This window comes from Anas acuta, chromosome 3, assembly GCF_963932015.1.
Source record: "Anas acuta chromosome 3, bAnaAcu1.1, whole genome shotgun sequence".
NCBI classification, from domain to species: Eukaryota; Metazoa; Chordata; class Aves; order Anseriformes; family Anatidae; genus Anas; species Anas acuta.
In genome coordinates this window covers 115,124,934-115,140,223 of record NC_088981.1, presented here as the reverse complement: position 1 = coordinate 115,140,223, position 15,290 = coordinate 115,124,934, and the positions used below count along the sequence as shown (strand labels likewise).

General features: G+C 48.8%; 1 protein-coding gene and 1 long non-coding RNA gene across 6 annotated transcripts in view; one reads left to right on the top strand and one right to left on the bottom strand.

Moving 5' to 3' along the window:
* Positions 1 to 3,213: 3,213 nt before the first annotated feature.
* Positions 3,214 to 15,290, top strand: part of BLK (BLK proto-oncogene, Src family tyrosine kinase) — a 39,116-nt gene continuing 27,039 nt past the window's right edge. The window contains exon 1 of one of the 2 annotated variants that reach the window (XM_068678894.1): positions 3,214 to 3,855. Coding sequence is in view for 1 of the 2 variants with exons in the window: in XM_068678895.1 (XP_068534996.1) it covers positions 11,655 to 11,734 (80 nt within the window). In the remaining variant the exon portion in view is untranslated. Of the gene's footprint in view, positions 3,856 to 11,654; positions 11,735 to 15,290 lie in introns of those variants that run through there. The other variant, XM_068678895.1, reaches the window with a different exon arrangement.
* Positions 5,103 to 9,180, bottom strand: LOC137854917 (uncharacterized). Of its 4 annotated transcripts, none has more exons than XR_011095451.1 (5): positions 8,110 to 9,180; positions 7,902 to 8,012; positions 7,497 to 7,775; positions 7,183 to 7,363; positions 5,103 to 6,898 (listed from the first exon to the last, which is right to left on the bottom strand). It is a non-coding gene; the product is annotated as an uncharacterized lncRNA (long non-coding RNA). The 4 variants fall into 4 exon arrangements; XR_011095452.1 differs by having other exon boundaries at positions 5,103 to 7,363; positions 8,110 to 8,195; positions 8,626 to 9,180; XR_011095450.1 differs by having other exon boundaries at positions 5,103 to 7,363; positions 8,110 to 8,195; positions 8,515 to 9,178.

Below are 15,290 nucleotides of genomic sequence, written 5' to 3'. Positions count from 1 at the left end.
TTCTTGTAGGCATCCTGCTAACAAAGCACGGAGGAGCTGGGCATGCCAGCAGGGGAGCATGGCCATTTTGTAGGACCACATGCTGGGAGCATCGATGGTTGGTCACCAAATCTTGGTTGGTCACCAAATAAATGCCTTTTCCCCAAGGCGAAGGACTCAACGTGCCAGGACTGGGATGGGGAGAAGAGGCTGTGGTGCTTCAACCACCCCCAACCTAGCAAGAAGTCTCCACTCCCCACATGGGTGCTTGTACCAGGACAGCCCCCTGAGATGGCTGGAGGGCCATCTGGGTGCTCGTCAACCTGAAAATGTGACAGAGGCACCTACAGAGGGCAGCAGGTCTCCAGTTAATGCTGTCCCCTGGTCACTGCAGGGGAACCAGTGCAAGACACCACGAGAGCTTTACTGGGGACCTCTGCACAGAAGGCCCAGTCTAATTTGGGTTTCACCCCCAGATGTTTTCTGTTTGCCCCTTCCAACTACATTTCACCACTGTCATGGAAGGGCTGGAGCCCAGCTGTTTTCTATCACTTAAAAAAAAAAAAAAATCGATGTGGAAACTGCAGCACTGGCTTTGTAAATGTATGCGTTAAGTTCACAAATTATTCTTCTCCTCGACTCCAAAAAAAGTCCCTAAGCCCTGAAGAGCTGAAAATCATTTGCAAAGAAAATCATAACCTTTCCCAAAGATTTGAAGTGGCTCATTTGTAATGGCTTTCCTTTGAGAATCTGCTAACCCCAGTTCACTGCAGCAACCCGGAGAAGCAAAAAGCATTTAAAATCTCAGGACCAAGATGCAGTTTTTTTCCATCTTTCTATTTTACTGGGGGAAAAAAAAAGGGGGTGGGGGTGGGGAGGGGGTGATGGATGTGCGTTTCACTTTCACCCCAACTAATTGTTGTAAATTAATTTCCAGAACTGTTAGGGAATAAAAAAATTCCCTTCCAGTCTTACCTGGATTCCCAGTAAGGCTATTTTGAAATATGCCCTCTGGGCATCTTGACTGAAAAATATGGGAGTGGAGGGATTTGGGGTGAACACCACCTCCCCACACTTCAATTCAAGCGTTCTGCGTCCACCCTAAATTTGTCGCCAGGGCTTCCTGAGCCAAGGAAGGGAAAGGTGAAGAAAGCCCATCTCAGATACTGCTTTAGGGTGAGATGAATCACCCTAGATTAGACACCTTCCAGAATCACCCGTGTCCATCTTGGGTTAAATGCTGAGCTTCAGACACTGTGGTGAATTCTAGGCCTGCTGTCCTTGATGTGGAGATGTGAGGTATTTCCTGATGTCCACATGTTCCTGCATGTATCTGTGATGTTTTTTAGTCACTAGCAGAGGTGCAGAGCTGTGTGTCCCACATATTTGAGACATCCACTGCCTGGCAGCCCCCCAGAACACTGCTGGACAGGAGGGATGTTGGCCCAGCACCACCACAGGCCAGCTGGTGAGGGTCAGACACCCAAAGCGGTGGGATTACGGGGTCTGACAGAGGCACATATTTAAATACAACCACCACAGCACTCACAAACCAACACCAACACAGCAGTGGGCCTGAAGGCTCCATCCTCAGGGCCTCCTGGCCCTTAGCAAAGATCAGGGAGGCCCCATGTAGACAGGGCCCACATGGAGAAGGTAGGGGAGCTCCTTAGGATTCGGCCCTTTCCCAGTTCATGCCCAAGGTAATTTCACTGTGAAACAACAGCCACAGATGATGGTGGGCTGCACGGAAAGGTGGTGTAGGCAGCCTAATTCCCCAAGGATCTCCTCAACAGCCTCTGCAGGGACCAACGGGAGCTGCAAGATGTGTCATGGGCTACGGAGGTGTCCGCCAAGGAGATGCACAGCAGCATCCCCGTCTTTGTCACTCCCCATGTATGAGTCAGTGCCTGCAAGAACTGGGTGAAATTTCCTGGATTTGTAGCTGATGGCCAGATAGCACAGTTTCACTTCAACCTTTGGTGTCACAACAAACTGAATCCAGCCAATAGCTTCAGCTCAGGGCAAAAATGAAAGACAGAGTGTTTTTTTTTTGACTTTTTTTTTTTCTTTTTTCAGCCCAGCAGTTTGATTTTTCTGGTTTCTGGGCCAAACTGACCCATTTTGGAGGAACTAAAATAAAATGAAAATGAGTGAAACGTTACTTCTTGTTAGATTCTTATACTTTGTAGGGTTTTTTTTCCAGCTTCATTGTGGCTTTTCAATACTAAAAGAGGGTTTATAAAAAAGAGAGAGAACAACTTTTTGCTCAGGCAGATTATGATAGGAATGGCTTTAAACTAAAAGAGGGGAGATTTAGATTAGGAGGGAATTCTTCACTCGGAGGGCCCTAGCACAGATTTCCCAGAAAAGCTGTGGATGCCCCATCCCTGGAGGTGTTCGAGGCCACGTTAGGTGAGGCCTTGGGCAACCTGATTTGGTGGGTGGCATCCCTGTCCATGGCAGGAGGTTGGATCTGGGTGATCTTTAAGGTCCCTTCCAACCTGGGTACTTCTGTGATTCTAGTGAATGAACCATACTTGGACAAAACCATAGTCTGGAGGCTGTCTCCAAACCCCAGATAGCCATCAGCAAGAGGATGTTATCTCAGCCAGTGATATTACCTGACACTGCAGAACTGAGACCCAGGGTTTAACCTTCTCTTGCATAAATTTGTAACTCCCCAGCACAGAAGGAGTTGATAAACAGCCCACTGAAGATCCTGCTCCAGGCAGGATCCCTGCTGTCTGGGAAATGCTTGGGCTGCCTTGCCGTGACTCAGCAGAGGCTCTGTCCAAAATCCCACAGAATCACGAGGCGATGCACATCAGCTTCCTTGCCTCCAGGCAGGTTGGAAGGTCTGAAACCCCGCTGGTGAGGGTGGAAATGAGAACAATCACGTTTCACAGCATTAGGCAGCAGGCAGTGAAACAGCCCAGCGTGGTGTGACCTGAGCAGATCCCTGCCCACCGCAGCTCCAGATCAGCACTGGATGGGCAAAAACTTTTTGCAATATAGCAAGCTGCTAACGGCAAAAAATACAGGGAAGGCAGATCGTACGAGATCTTACAAAGAAGCGATAAAGAGATAACAGGATGTGCTGTCATCTGTCTCCTGCATCTCTTCTTCCATGCCCTAATGACATCAGCTGGCTGAGACACAAACAGCTCTGAGGACAAACACGACCACTCTCTTTCAGATGAGATTGTAAGCAGAAGCAGAACCTCAAATGGAAAGTGAGTAAGATTACGGCACCGTAACCTAGATGATTACAAAAGGGGAAACTGCTCAGACTAGAACCTGACTGGAGATAAACTCTCCCAAAGGTTAAGCGCATGCAATAAATATCTTCATCCCTGCCATTGGCCCAGCGCGCTCTTAGCTGTGAACGGGCCAATCTAGAAAACTCAGGACCCGTATTTCTCCTCCCCTTTGCAAACCAGCGTTTGTACCCTGGGGCTTCATGGGTGCCTTCACACCAGCCTGAATGAGAGTGGTTCGGAGCATCAGCTGAAGAGGGACAGTGCTTTTTATAGCCTGCCGAGCCTTTGTGGATAACAGTTCTTCTAAGGTAGCCACCGTTCCAACGTCAGCACTAAAGGAGCCGTGTGGTTACACTGCCAGCCCTTTAATTGCTATAAGTGTAGCAAACTAGTTCGATTTGTCATTCAGCTGTTGTCGACAGGAAACCACTAACAGCAGTCAACTGACAACGCCATGAAGAATTAGGGTTTCTCTTTCTATGTGCTTTAAGGATTAAAACTTATCAAGGGGAGCTTATGTTCTTAAGTACGCACCCTGCAAGGGATTCTTTAACTCTGGTGGACAACTAGGATCGAGTGGGCTATGGTTTAATCCGAACAAAGGAATCACCAGGTAAGAGAAAATGCTTTTTTTTTTTTTTTTTTTCAAAAACTTTACTTCATTCCTGCTGCTTTTTTTATCGCCTTCCTCTTCATTGAGTGAATGAACTTAGAGCACCCAAGATTTGGTCCATCTCTGGTTATTGTCTAGGCATCTGGTTATTGTCTAGCCATCAGTGGTGATTAAGCCCTCAAAAATATTGAAGGGAATTGGCGGTGCTACTGCCATGGATCAGGACAGGGTGCGTTTCTTTCTTTCCTGCTGGCAGGGTGTATCTTCTGAAATCCGGGCACCCTCTGAAGTGGGACTGGTGCTCTAAGTGAGAAGCTGACCTGGCATGTTCTCTCTTGGGCACTGATCAAACTCCTTCTCTTCAAAAGAAACCAAAAACATAAAAGTGGATCAAAGCCCTCTAAACAGCAAAGGGAGGTGGAAATTTGGATGTTCAGGCTCCAGGCGGTGGCTGCTGAATTGAACCGCTGGGTGCTGCGTACGGTGCAGAGAAGGGTTGAGCCTTTAATTTGCCTTCTGCCAAGAAGCACATTTGGGACCGCAGATCTTTGCTTTGTTTTGCCCCACAGATGGGTTGGATCATTTTGGAGATATTTTTTCCTTGGAGATAATAATTCTGCTTTCACAAGCTCCTCCAGTTAAGCTGGGAAAACCAACAGAAGCTTAACGTGGACAAAGCTTCTGGCAAGCTGGAGAACCCCAAAAGGGGTTATAGGAAGGACAGGCTCAATGCTTCTCCCCCTGGTCACTTTCCATCCCCACAAAGACAGAACTTACTCAAACCTCCATAACTTTCACTCTCAGTTATAATCTAGGCCAGGCTCAAATTTTTCCCTAGTGCCGTGATTTGGAGCCTGGATCTTTCAGAAGCCACCTTGCTGGCTGTGTGATCTCTGGGGAGGAAGAGCAGTTGCAGTGTCATGGGGCGTTTTGCATCAGGGCATCGTGGCCGGTGATGCCTGTCAAGTCGATGCTTTTTGTGGCACTTTAGTTACCTCCCTGGTGAAACGGGGGCTTTTGTTTCCTATCTCGTAAGGCTGCTGTGAAATTGAATTTATTACAGATCCCTGAAAATGTAGGGTCAGGACAAGGTGCGTACATGGTCTGCAGCGATGTTGCTGATGGTGCTACACATGGCACTCACACGTGGTCCTGGGTCTAGTGTGAGATGGAGAAGAGAAGCCGGCTAGAAATTAAGGAGAAAAAAGGACAGCTACAGGCCAGTGAAGGCATCCTCATTAATATACTCCAGTAGTCATTATCTCTAGTTTTAAGTAACTTCTGAGGGCTGCTGAACTTGTGATCTTTTGCCCACAGTTTGTATTTTCTCCTAGACCTCCTGCAGCACTATCATTATGCCAATGCACAAGAATCTGTTAAAAAAAAATAAAAAAAATTCAGCCTGTTCTTGTTTTGTTCTGCAAAAATAGAGCTATTGCTACACCTTGGGTGTTACAGGCAAAAAGCTGAATTTTCTGATGAAGGAGAAAAGACACAAGACATATTTAAGTGAAAATTCTGCGGTGTTACTATTATTTTTTTCTTTTTTTTTTTTTTTTTCTTTTTTTTTTTTCTGTTTTTATAATGACTTTCCATATTCTTCCTAATAGAACATGGGGTGCTGTTCTATGCATTTCTACCCTGGGCTCTAGTGCTCTCAGTTGAGGTGTGGTGCTCTTCAGCCCCTGCTAAATAAGCCCATGATATCTCAAGCTGAGCATTAAATAATAATAATAAAGGCATCCTACTTCTACAGAATTTGTGCCATACATCCAGTTCAGACAAGGAGATCAGCCCTCTTATTTTTGCTTTGTGATTTTCCTCTTGACTGACTTTTCAGCCTGTAATTCTCCTTGAAACCTTTATGGGCACATCAAAGTCCAAGCAGGTGTTGATGCTGCCTTCAAGTGCAGAGGGGACTTTTGGAAATGAGGCATTTTTCACCAGCGATGCCCCGTTGTCATCTGGAAACACGTCCCTGTGGATTTCACAAGAGTGACGGCACCGTGTTGGGCAGAGTAGGAGCTTTTGGGCACACTGTTACTTCATCATTATTTGCCTTCCTTCCTTACTATCAGTCTTTCCATTCTCTCTATGTTAAAAAGGGAGTTTCCTCGCTGCTTTTTCATGCTTGATGAGACTCAAGGAGGCAACCAAGCGTTGACTCCATGTGGGTGAGCTCCCCTGTAGTCAATCGTTTCCTGCAGACCCACGGGGTTCAATCATGGGCAACAATTTTGCAAGAGCCCCGGGGCTAAATCCTGCTGGAGCCATGGGCAACCCCAAAGTTTCCACTCACTGATTCATTTAATGTGCTGCAATTCAGCTTTCTCGTTAGATCCGTACCGCACTGCAAGCAGCAGAGATTAGAGGTAGCAGAGGGGATAAAATTGGATGCAATTCTCCCTTTTCAGAGGTCTTGGCAACAGATTACAGCCTCAGGGTCCCACTGCTTGTGGAAGGATTGGCTGCACCATCAGATGTCACCATGAAACTCAAAAGAAAGTACATCCCTATATGAAACAGGATATACAGGTCATGGTTTTGGTTTAAAAATAAATGTTAAAAGTGCAACTTATAAACCAGGAACATAAACCAGGCCTCTAGCATTTCATATTCAACAAGCCCTGTGCTTCTCAGAGGTCTCTCTGTCTTCCACATCACGGCTAACGCCACTTGAACTCATTTCACTGTCCAGCCAAAAAAATTCCCCCTCTCCCCTCTAAAAAAAAAAAAAAAAACAACCCCCAAAGAGAGCAGCTCCTTGTGTTGAAATAAAAAATAGACTTATAATTATAATTGCTTCCAAGAAAATGTTGCAACTGAGCTGGAGAACAATGTTTCTGGGGTTTTACAGAGTAATTTTGCCTTTGTTAATGTCGGTCAGTTTTAACTCGGAAAACATTGCGGGTTTGCCTATTCAAGCTCCCAAACCCCATTTCAAAGGGCCTAAAGAAGAAGGACACAGCTGAGCAAAGGTGCGGACAGCGTGATCAATGGGGAATTTTTGCAAGAAGTACTGCTGCTTGATTTGCTGGTGCCCCTGCAAAAAAAAAGGAGGGAATAAACTTTGTGTTCACCATGGGCAGGACAAGGAGTTGTAGGTCTTTCAGTAAGGAAATTCGTGCCGATCATTAAAAAGTGCCCATCATTAAGAAGTCGTTTTAAGGCTTTGGATCTTGAAGAGCTGGGACAGACTGGGGAACAGTGGGAATTTCCATTAGCAAGCACCAGTTAGGTTGTCTCCCAGAAAAATCTAGGTCCACCAAGCAGATAGATGACCTTCTGAGGGTCAGCCCCACATTTCTGTGACCCTGTAAAACTTACTTCTTTTCCGAAGTAAAATGTGCTCTTCAAAACCTCTCTGCTGGTTTCCTCCCCGACAAACTTTTATTTACTTATGAAATAATTTGTTGAACTTGACTGGATCTCACAGATGACTTCTGCTCGTCTGGGAAGTGGGAAATCTGTTGCTGATCAAAAAGCAGCGTGCAGGACTCCTTGTGTCCTGCATGTCAGGCACGTAGGAGACAGAGCAGAAATAGAAAACACATGGGGTTTACAAATGAGTCCTTAGCTACCCAGTAAGAGGAGAAGAGTGAAAAATTACTAATTTTTCTGGGGCATCTGGGCTGCCTTACTGATAGTTGAAACGCAACTCTGGGTGGAGGAAGCTGGGGTGAACAAAGTCTTGGTGCCATTTGCATTATGGCCAAGAGGCAAATGAGGCAATTGACCCTGCATCCGAGTCACCGAGGTCCTCGTTTACCACATTGCAAATATCTCCTCGTCCGCAGAAGGTCAAAGCCTCCTCTTTTCTCAGAGCTCTGTTCTTCCCCAGGCTATGGTGGCAAGTGGTGAAGGGCCATCAGATTACACCAGGTGGCCTCACAGGAGGGTGTCCCTCTTCTCAGTGTAGCCTGTGGTGGGAAAAAGGAAAACCCTGACAAAGTAACACGGGCAGAGGAGCCGAGGTGTTGCAGGACTTAGCTGAGATCAGCTTGGTGCTTGCCCAAGACGCAAGCCACAATGGCATCCGTGCTTACGTGATTAACTGCTCACAGTGAATGGCTTGGAAACGAGAAAATTAGGGGCAGAACATCTCAAAACGGTTGCGTGATTCTCGAAAAATGGGCTTCGAATGCAGGTTAAGTGGTCTATGGAAAAATCTCAGCGTCATCAGCAACATGCGATGGAAGGAATGAGAAACAAGGTCATACTAAGCAAATAGAAAAATTGATATAAAATCTTTACCTTGACTTTTATCACAGAGTTTTTTCCCAGTTGCCTCTTACGTATTCAGCCTTCAGCACTTGAGACTCACAGGAGGAAGACCACAGCTGTTTGAGACATTACTAGAGTAAGCTTGCGTCAGAAAATACCCTTTTTTCCAGCATTCGATGAAAATACCAGCGAGGCAGGGCTTTAACTGCTGCAAGTAGCAAGAAGAGGCATGGTGTGGAGGAAGCTTGGCAGGGAGGATTGTGGAGGAGAGCACGTCCCTACCAGTAGAATACCACACAGTAAACCTCAAACAAAGCCACTGCTGCATTTTCTTCCCCATCCCTTGGGCTAACCCACAGGATTCAGCAATAAACACCAGTAGCTGAACAAGGGAGAGCCCTGCAAAGTCCTAGCTAGGAGTTTTGATGCAGCCACCTTATTTTAAGGGGGGAGAGATGGAGACCTGACACTATTTTACTTGCAGAGATGCTGCCTTGGAGCTCAGAAAGCCCCAGTGGTTGAAATGGAGGCTGGAGGGTTGGTTACCATGCGTCAGCATCCTCCTCCAGCAGCACTCCAGTGCTCTAAATTAGCTTTTAATCTGCCAGAGGAATGGCAGCTGGGAGGTTCAGATGGTAAATTAGGATGCTCGTTGTTAATGAGAGGGGAAAAATCATGAGCAGGCCATGAGAGCAAGGTCTGGAGGGAACAAGCCACCCAGTTTGCGCTGTAGGGGTGTAAGAAGCAGCCCCTGGGGCCAAGTGGAAAGCGGAGGTGCCTTCATCCCTCTGTGTGGCTTCAGATTGAAGCCGAAGTCCTTTCTGCAGTAGCCACCTTAACGGGAACACTTTTATTGGGTTTAATGTAGAGAGGATAAAATGTGGTGGGAGTGGGCTCTGCTGCAGAAGGAGGCTGTGCAGTGGGCCACTGGTGTTGGGGGTATGGCCGGGTGGCCAATCCATTGGGTTTTGGGTCATCCAGAGGGAGCTGGCAGCATTTTTTGGACCCTCTCCATGTCCAGAGGTGTGGTTGCTCCTAGAGATCTCTCTTTTGGGTGGTATTTTTTTGGGGCTGGACTTTTGGGCTCGGCGCACAGCTTATGGGGGATTTGTAGCAGGTAGCTACATGATGAACCAGCTGTGGGATTGCACCCTGCAATGCTCCTGGAGAACATCTGGAGACCGACACGTGGCAGCGAGGTGGGACCACTGCCAGCCAGACCCTGCTGGAGCAGGGTTGATGACAGCCTGCACCCCCGGGCTGGGGAAGCTGGGGGCAGGTGGAGCCCATCTGGAGCAACCCGGGAGCTGCGTACAAGACTTCCTCTCTTTTCAGTGCCCTTTTTTCGCGTGCTTTTGCAGTGACTTCCCTCCAGTTTCTTTTAAAGGACACCCGTGGGCTGGCGCTTCGTGATTTCTGAGCAGACAGACTGCAGGAGGGCATTCACTGCCTGGGCTTCTCCGCTCTGGGTCTCGTCTCATGGCTGGGAGATTCCCAGTCTGGAGGCAACAGAGGAGGCACAGGGATGAAGGGCTGATTCTCCCCTCAGGGTCACAGCCCTAGGTCCCTAAAAACCTCCCTGGGATGCAGTAGGTAGATTGCACATTATCTAACCTGTTTAAATAAACTCCTCACTTCCGAGCTGCTTTAACTGCTGCCTTCCCTGGAAGGGTCTGTGCAGCAGCCTGGCTGCAGCTGCTGGGTTTCCCCACTGTCAGAACCGGGAACGTGTCTCAAATCAGAAGCAGGTTTCTGTCTGGAGCTGCCGTGCTGGCGCCCTGTTTCCCAAGATGACTCGGCAGCCTTATTTCTAAGCCTTTGCTGCACCTCGTGGTGGCTCCTCCTTCCTACCTCTGCGGTGGATGGCAAGCAGCTTTCTAAAAAAGCAACTTCCCTTTTTTGTAGGAATAGGAAGTGAAGCTCACTTAGCAGAGAGCACTCAGGTACTTCAGATGCACTCTCTGCCGGAGGATGAAGCCCTGCCCTACAGCTCAGAGCGCTCCAGCTAACCCTAAATCTGCCCTCTCCCTCCCCAGCCCCAACCTGACCTCCTCCAGCTCTGTCCTCCCTCCCCGGCCCTTAGCTGGAGGAGAGCGGAGACAGCAAAATGCAAGCTGGGGAGGGAGAGGTTTGACAAATCTGCAAGGGCTTCCTCATTTCTGTATGTCCTTGGTATGCAAAGAGCAGGCCTGATTTTGCAGCACACCTGCCGGAGGGGCAGCGGGGTGGGTGTCTGTCCCGGTTGTCCTCAGAGAGCCCCCAGGATGGCCCTGGGCTCTACCAGCTGTAGGATAAGGGGCATGGCACGACCCCAATGCCAACAAGGCACTTGCAGAGTCCTGCTTAGGGCCCAGACTGTTGTCCCACAGCCTCACAGCCCTCCACAGGGCTTTCTCCCTCTGCCAGGAGCCTCGGCGATGCCCACGAGCATTGGCACCCGCATCGCGGGGCACCTTCCCCACTCACACAGCATCGTGTCCTCAGCCACCCTGGTCTGAAGGCTGGTAAACATCCTCTGCCTTGACCTGGGCTTCGAGCAGCCCCACGAAGCCTTTTCTTTGTAAATAACACCACCAGCACGTGGGCGGCCTCTGGGCCGTGCGCCGCGCTCGGCGGATGTCGCCTTGCCTTCATCCGTCCCAGCGAGCGCAGCCGAGGCACGGGCTGAAAGCCTCAGGGGTGCTGAGACCCAGCGTCCCTTCCCTCCCTGCTGCAGAAACTACTTCGTGGTATTACCCACAGAGGTTTTGGGGGGGTCCTTGCGACGGCTGGAGGACAATAAGTGGCGACCCAGCAGGTCTGCCCCACAAAATGCATGGAAAATACTCCCTATGGGAAGCCTCGGGAGTGTGTAGAAACAAATCTTGCTTCTGGTACATCATTTACCTCCTAAGGCAGACACGTTTCAGCCTCCCTACTGAACGTGCTGAGGCAGAATGAGAAAGTAACTTCCTCAGAGTCTCCCTGTCCAGGTCTTCATTCATCAGAGCACGCCGCATCCTCGGTGACACGACTCAGTATGTTCGTAGGGGGTCGGGACTCTCTGGAACAAAACACATTTCATCTGAAAGGACCTTTAGTAGTATTTTTCTTCTCATCACAACAAGGAGAGATCGCTGCAAAGCCAGTTTGTTCAGCCTTTTCCCCAAATTTGGTGGTTTGCCTAGTGGAAACAACCCATCCACAGCCATCGCAGCTGATTTTAATGACAGCTGCTAATAGCCTGTGGGTTTCGCTGGGTTTTGTGTCTGGGTTCTCTCTGGGTTTCTCGCCTCTCTCAGTGCTGTTTTCATTGGCCAGGTTGTCTGGGAAGTGCAGCTTGCCCCCCCTCCTCCCCGATGGATCGTGCCGATATCCAAAATAGAGCAAGGAATCCTTGGGGGGAAGCGAGGAGCCGGTTCTGACACAGAGGCGCGATTAAAAAAAGAAAGCCCATTAAAAACCATCTGCAAAACCAGGCTGCTCTGGCATCCTGGGGGGGCGTAAGACTCGAAACCACCGGTCCCATGGATGGTGTGGACGTGGTGTGAGCCGGGGGTCTCTCACAGAGAAGTTCTGCCACCGCTCCCAGCCCCATGGAGCATCTGCCATGGGTCGGACCCGTGCTTCGTCCCTCCTTGGATCGCGCCTCCAGGAGCGGCTGCGTGGCAAGCAGGCAAGTAGGGGTCACCCCACCCCTGTTCGCATCCCCCCGAGGGTGGGGAGAAGCCCAGCAGGCTTTTCTCTATCTCCTTCCTCTTCTCCATCCCCTCCTCATGTGGTGCCCCCTTCCCTGCTTCCCTTCCCCGAGATCTGTGGGGTAAAGAGAAGATGGGAGCAGTCCCGAGAGGCTGATGAGACCGAGCCTCGAGGGATGGTTTGCAGGGATGCTGATCCCTTGGTTTGCAGCAAAAAGAGAGGAGAAATGCGTGCCAGGTGTGCATGCCCTGTTTTTTCCATCCTCCCTTGCCCACCTGAGGGGGAAAAGAGCAAGGTGTGTGCATGGGGAAGGCTGGTTGGAGCTGGGTGCTGCTGGGGTGGGTAGGGGAAAGGCTCCCACAGAGAGTGGGAGCTCACCTAGGGGTGGTTTGTGGAGCGGATCTTCCTTTCCTGTGCTCCATCTTGCCCATAGCTCATTAACAAGTTTGGCCCATGCTTGCTTTGATTAGCAGGTAGATTTGGGGTGAAATGCTAGCAGAAATTGCTCACTGAGCGCTGCAGCTTTGCGACAAAGCCTCTCACAACCCCGGGACCCCCAGCCCTGGCTCCGTGTCCTGGCCCGCAGCCTCTCGCAGCTCTGCCAAGCATCTGCCAAGCTCCAGCGGGGCGCGATGCTCAATGTAAGCAGCGATTTTTCCTCCAGACAGATGTTTTGATTAGCAGATGACCACTTTGGCAGCCTGCAGCTGCGTTCTACTTCTACCGAGAGCAAGAAGCTTTTATTATCTTTTTTTTTTTTTTTCCTTCCCTGTCAAGAAACTTTTTTTTTTTTTTTTTTTTTTTTTTTTTTTTTGCATCTGCTTAAGCTCAGGAGCCTGGAAATTGGCGCAGTCACACACCACCCCCAGCCTCACTCAGCCTTCTCCCACAGGGTCTCGGCTTCTCAGACAGACCCCAAATAGCCAGGTTTTCTGCTGGGTTTATTTGCTTAGGATTCACCTGCTGCAGCTGGAAAGCAAGGCAGACCTAAATTGCGGTTAAAACAACAAGCTGGCTAGGCGTTGATTGCAGCAAGAAGAGATTCCCAAATCAGCCACTGGGCTTATTGAAACAGGGCCAAATGCAAGCAGAAATTCAGCCTGTTATCTTTATCCAACAAGGACCATGATCTGGATGGGGTTTGAGCATTGCCAATTGGAAATTTTTACCTGCTCCAGAGAACCTGCTTTGGCAGGGGAGTTGGACCCCATCATCTCTTAAGGTCCCTTCCAACCCCTACAGCTCTGTGAAATTCCCAGTTTTTCAGCAATTTTGTAAGGATGCAATGTGTAAGACAGCCACCTGGTTCACCTCCCAGCAAAAGCAATGATGCCTCTGGCTCCATGGTGGGGATGTTCAAGGAGAGGTTGGACGTGGTGCTTAGGGACATGGTTTAGTGGGTGACACTGGTGGAAGGGGGATGGTTGGACCAGATGATCTTGGAGGGCTTCTCCATTCCTAACGATTCCGTGATTCTCTCCAGCTCTTCACAGGGACTTCACTGCTCTAATTCCTCCACGCACAGCCTGGTCACTCCATGTGAGCAGCAGTTTTTGGCCATAAGGGTCACTGTGCTGTCAGCAGGAGACCAGCACTGTGTGCATCGCAGGAGGTCTCCATGCCCTCCTGCTTGCAGGAAGGGTTGTCCAAGGGGACTTTACCTGCTGTGCCCTTCTAGAGGACAGTGGCCACACTCTCCACCTTCTGCCTGAGACAGATCTTCTGCAGGGCTGTTGCTGTTTATAGCACAGCACATTTCTTGTTCATTTCTGCCTTCTAACCACCTCCTAGCAACGAAGCCGCTAATCATTTACAGACTTAAAAATGAAATTAAAAAGAACTCGGCCAAAACCCAGCAAAACTGGAAAACAGAAGAAAATGCTTAGGTAGGGATGTCTTCTTCACTTCTGATCTAATCAAGTTCTTCAGTAATTCTCTGGTTCTGTCTTGCAACACAACCCAAGGGTGCCTGGCTTGGAAATGTAATGAAATATTTTGTTGAGGGAGAAGAAAGCTTCTGGAGAATTTAATGCATCTGGGATATGCCTAGACCTGGGGGAAATCTTTCAACTGAACTTTTTTGCTCCTCGCTGATGCAAAATAGCAAATCTGGCGTAATTACGTTATTGTATCCAAAGTGAATTGATTTCAGTAATTCTTTCGGGTAAGGGGAAGACACACATGAAAAACTTCAGCATTTAAGACATAACTGTCTGCATTTTCAGAATATGGTGGGGTTTTTTTAATGCTATTTCTATTGAAATGCTTTTTCTTAAGAAAGATATTTGTAAGTTTTAAAATGAGGTGAAATATCTAATCTTGGTCAACTATAAAAACCCTGCTGGATCCACCCTAGCATTTGAATGGAAAAGGGGTGATTTTGTGCTTCCTCTGGTCTTGGGGGTTTTTGGAGCTGCCCTCACAGCAAAATACTATTGGCTTACTCAAGCCTTAAGCTCTTTTTCCATGGCACACTTTCATGGGGGTGAGGCAAATGATGAGCCGCGACTTCTGCTTTTCTGCTAGGTTCTGCCTCGTTTTTCCCCCACGCCCACCCATGCGATCCCAAGGCCGTTCATCTGTGTCATCCCCATCCCTGGTGCAGAAGGCATTACAGCCTTCACATCAGCAGCAATTTGGAGCTCTCTTGCTTGGGCAGCAAAAAGCAGCCAGCCGCAGTCGACGGCATGCCCATGGTGCGGGGCTGCTTACCGTAAAGAGGAGATGGGGAAATAAGCTCGTGCTTGCAGCGCCTGGCTTAGCACAGGTACCTCCATCCTGCTCTTTGATCTGCTACAACATAAAGCCTAAGTGCGTCCAGCAGCACCAATCTGACACCACCCTCTCTGCTTTAGCTCCCCCGAGCACTCAAAATGGACCAAGCATTGACACAAAGCCGCTCGTCAAATGCTGTGGTCAGCGAAGACTCGTGTTCACCTTTGCTGGACCTGGACTTTGTGGGGGTTGCAGGTACAGCTTGGTGTTTTTCTCCTCTGGGGCAACTTCTCCGACCCATTTCAGAGATGGGTGAACAATAAAACTTACATCTTTCTCCAAATATCAGTAGAAATATTGCTTGAGCAGGGCCATGTGGTGGGATCTTCAGAAGACTCCTCCGTTGGACCATTGCTGCAGGAACATCTGTGCTTGCATCCATCTCATCCAGCTCTCACTAACCAAAATATCACCTCTGAAGACAACCGAAATTGCCTTTGGTTCTCCAGGGCACACACACCAGTTTTTGGAGGTCCTATACAAGTAACCCATGTATCTGTGACCTGCGTGTGTGCCCCACACATGTTCGGAGCTGTACGTTACACAGAGCTCACCGTCCTCATCTCTGCTGACTTTCTCAGCCAAAAATCTTTAGACTCTCTCAGAAAAACTTCTGCAGAAATTATTTTTACCCAAAACTTACTGGCATACAAACCAGACTCTTTTTTGCTAAAAGTTTTCAAACATCCGGAAATTTTTGCGTTGCCTCAGCTGTCTTTGTTCCATTACGATTTCTAGTTGCCTTCAAAATATATATT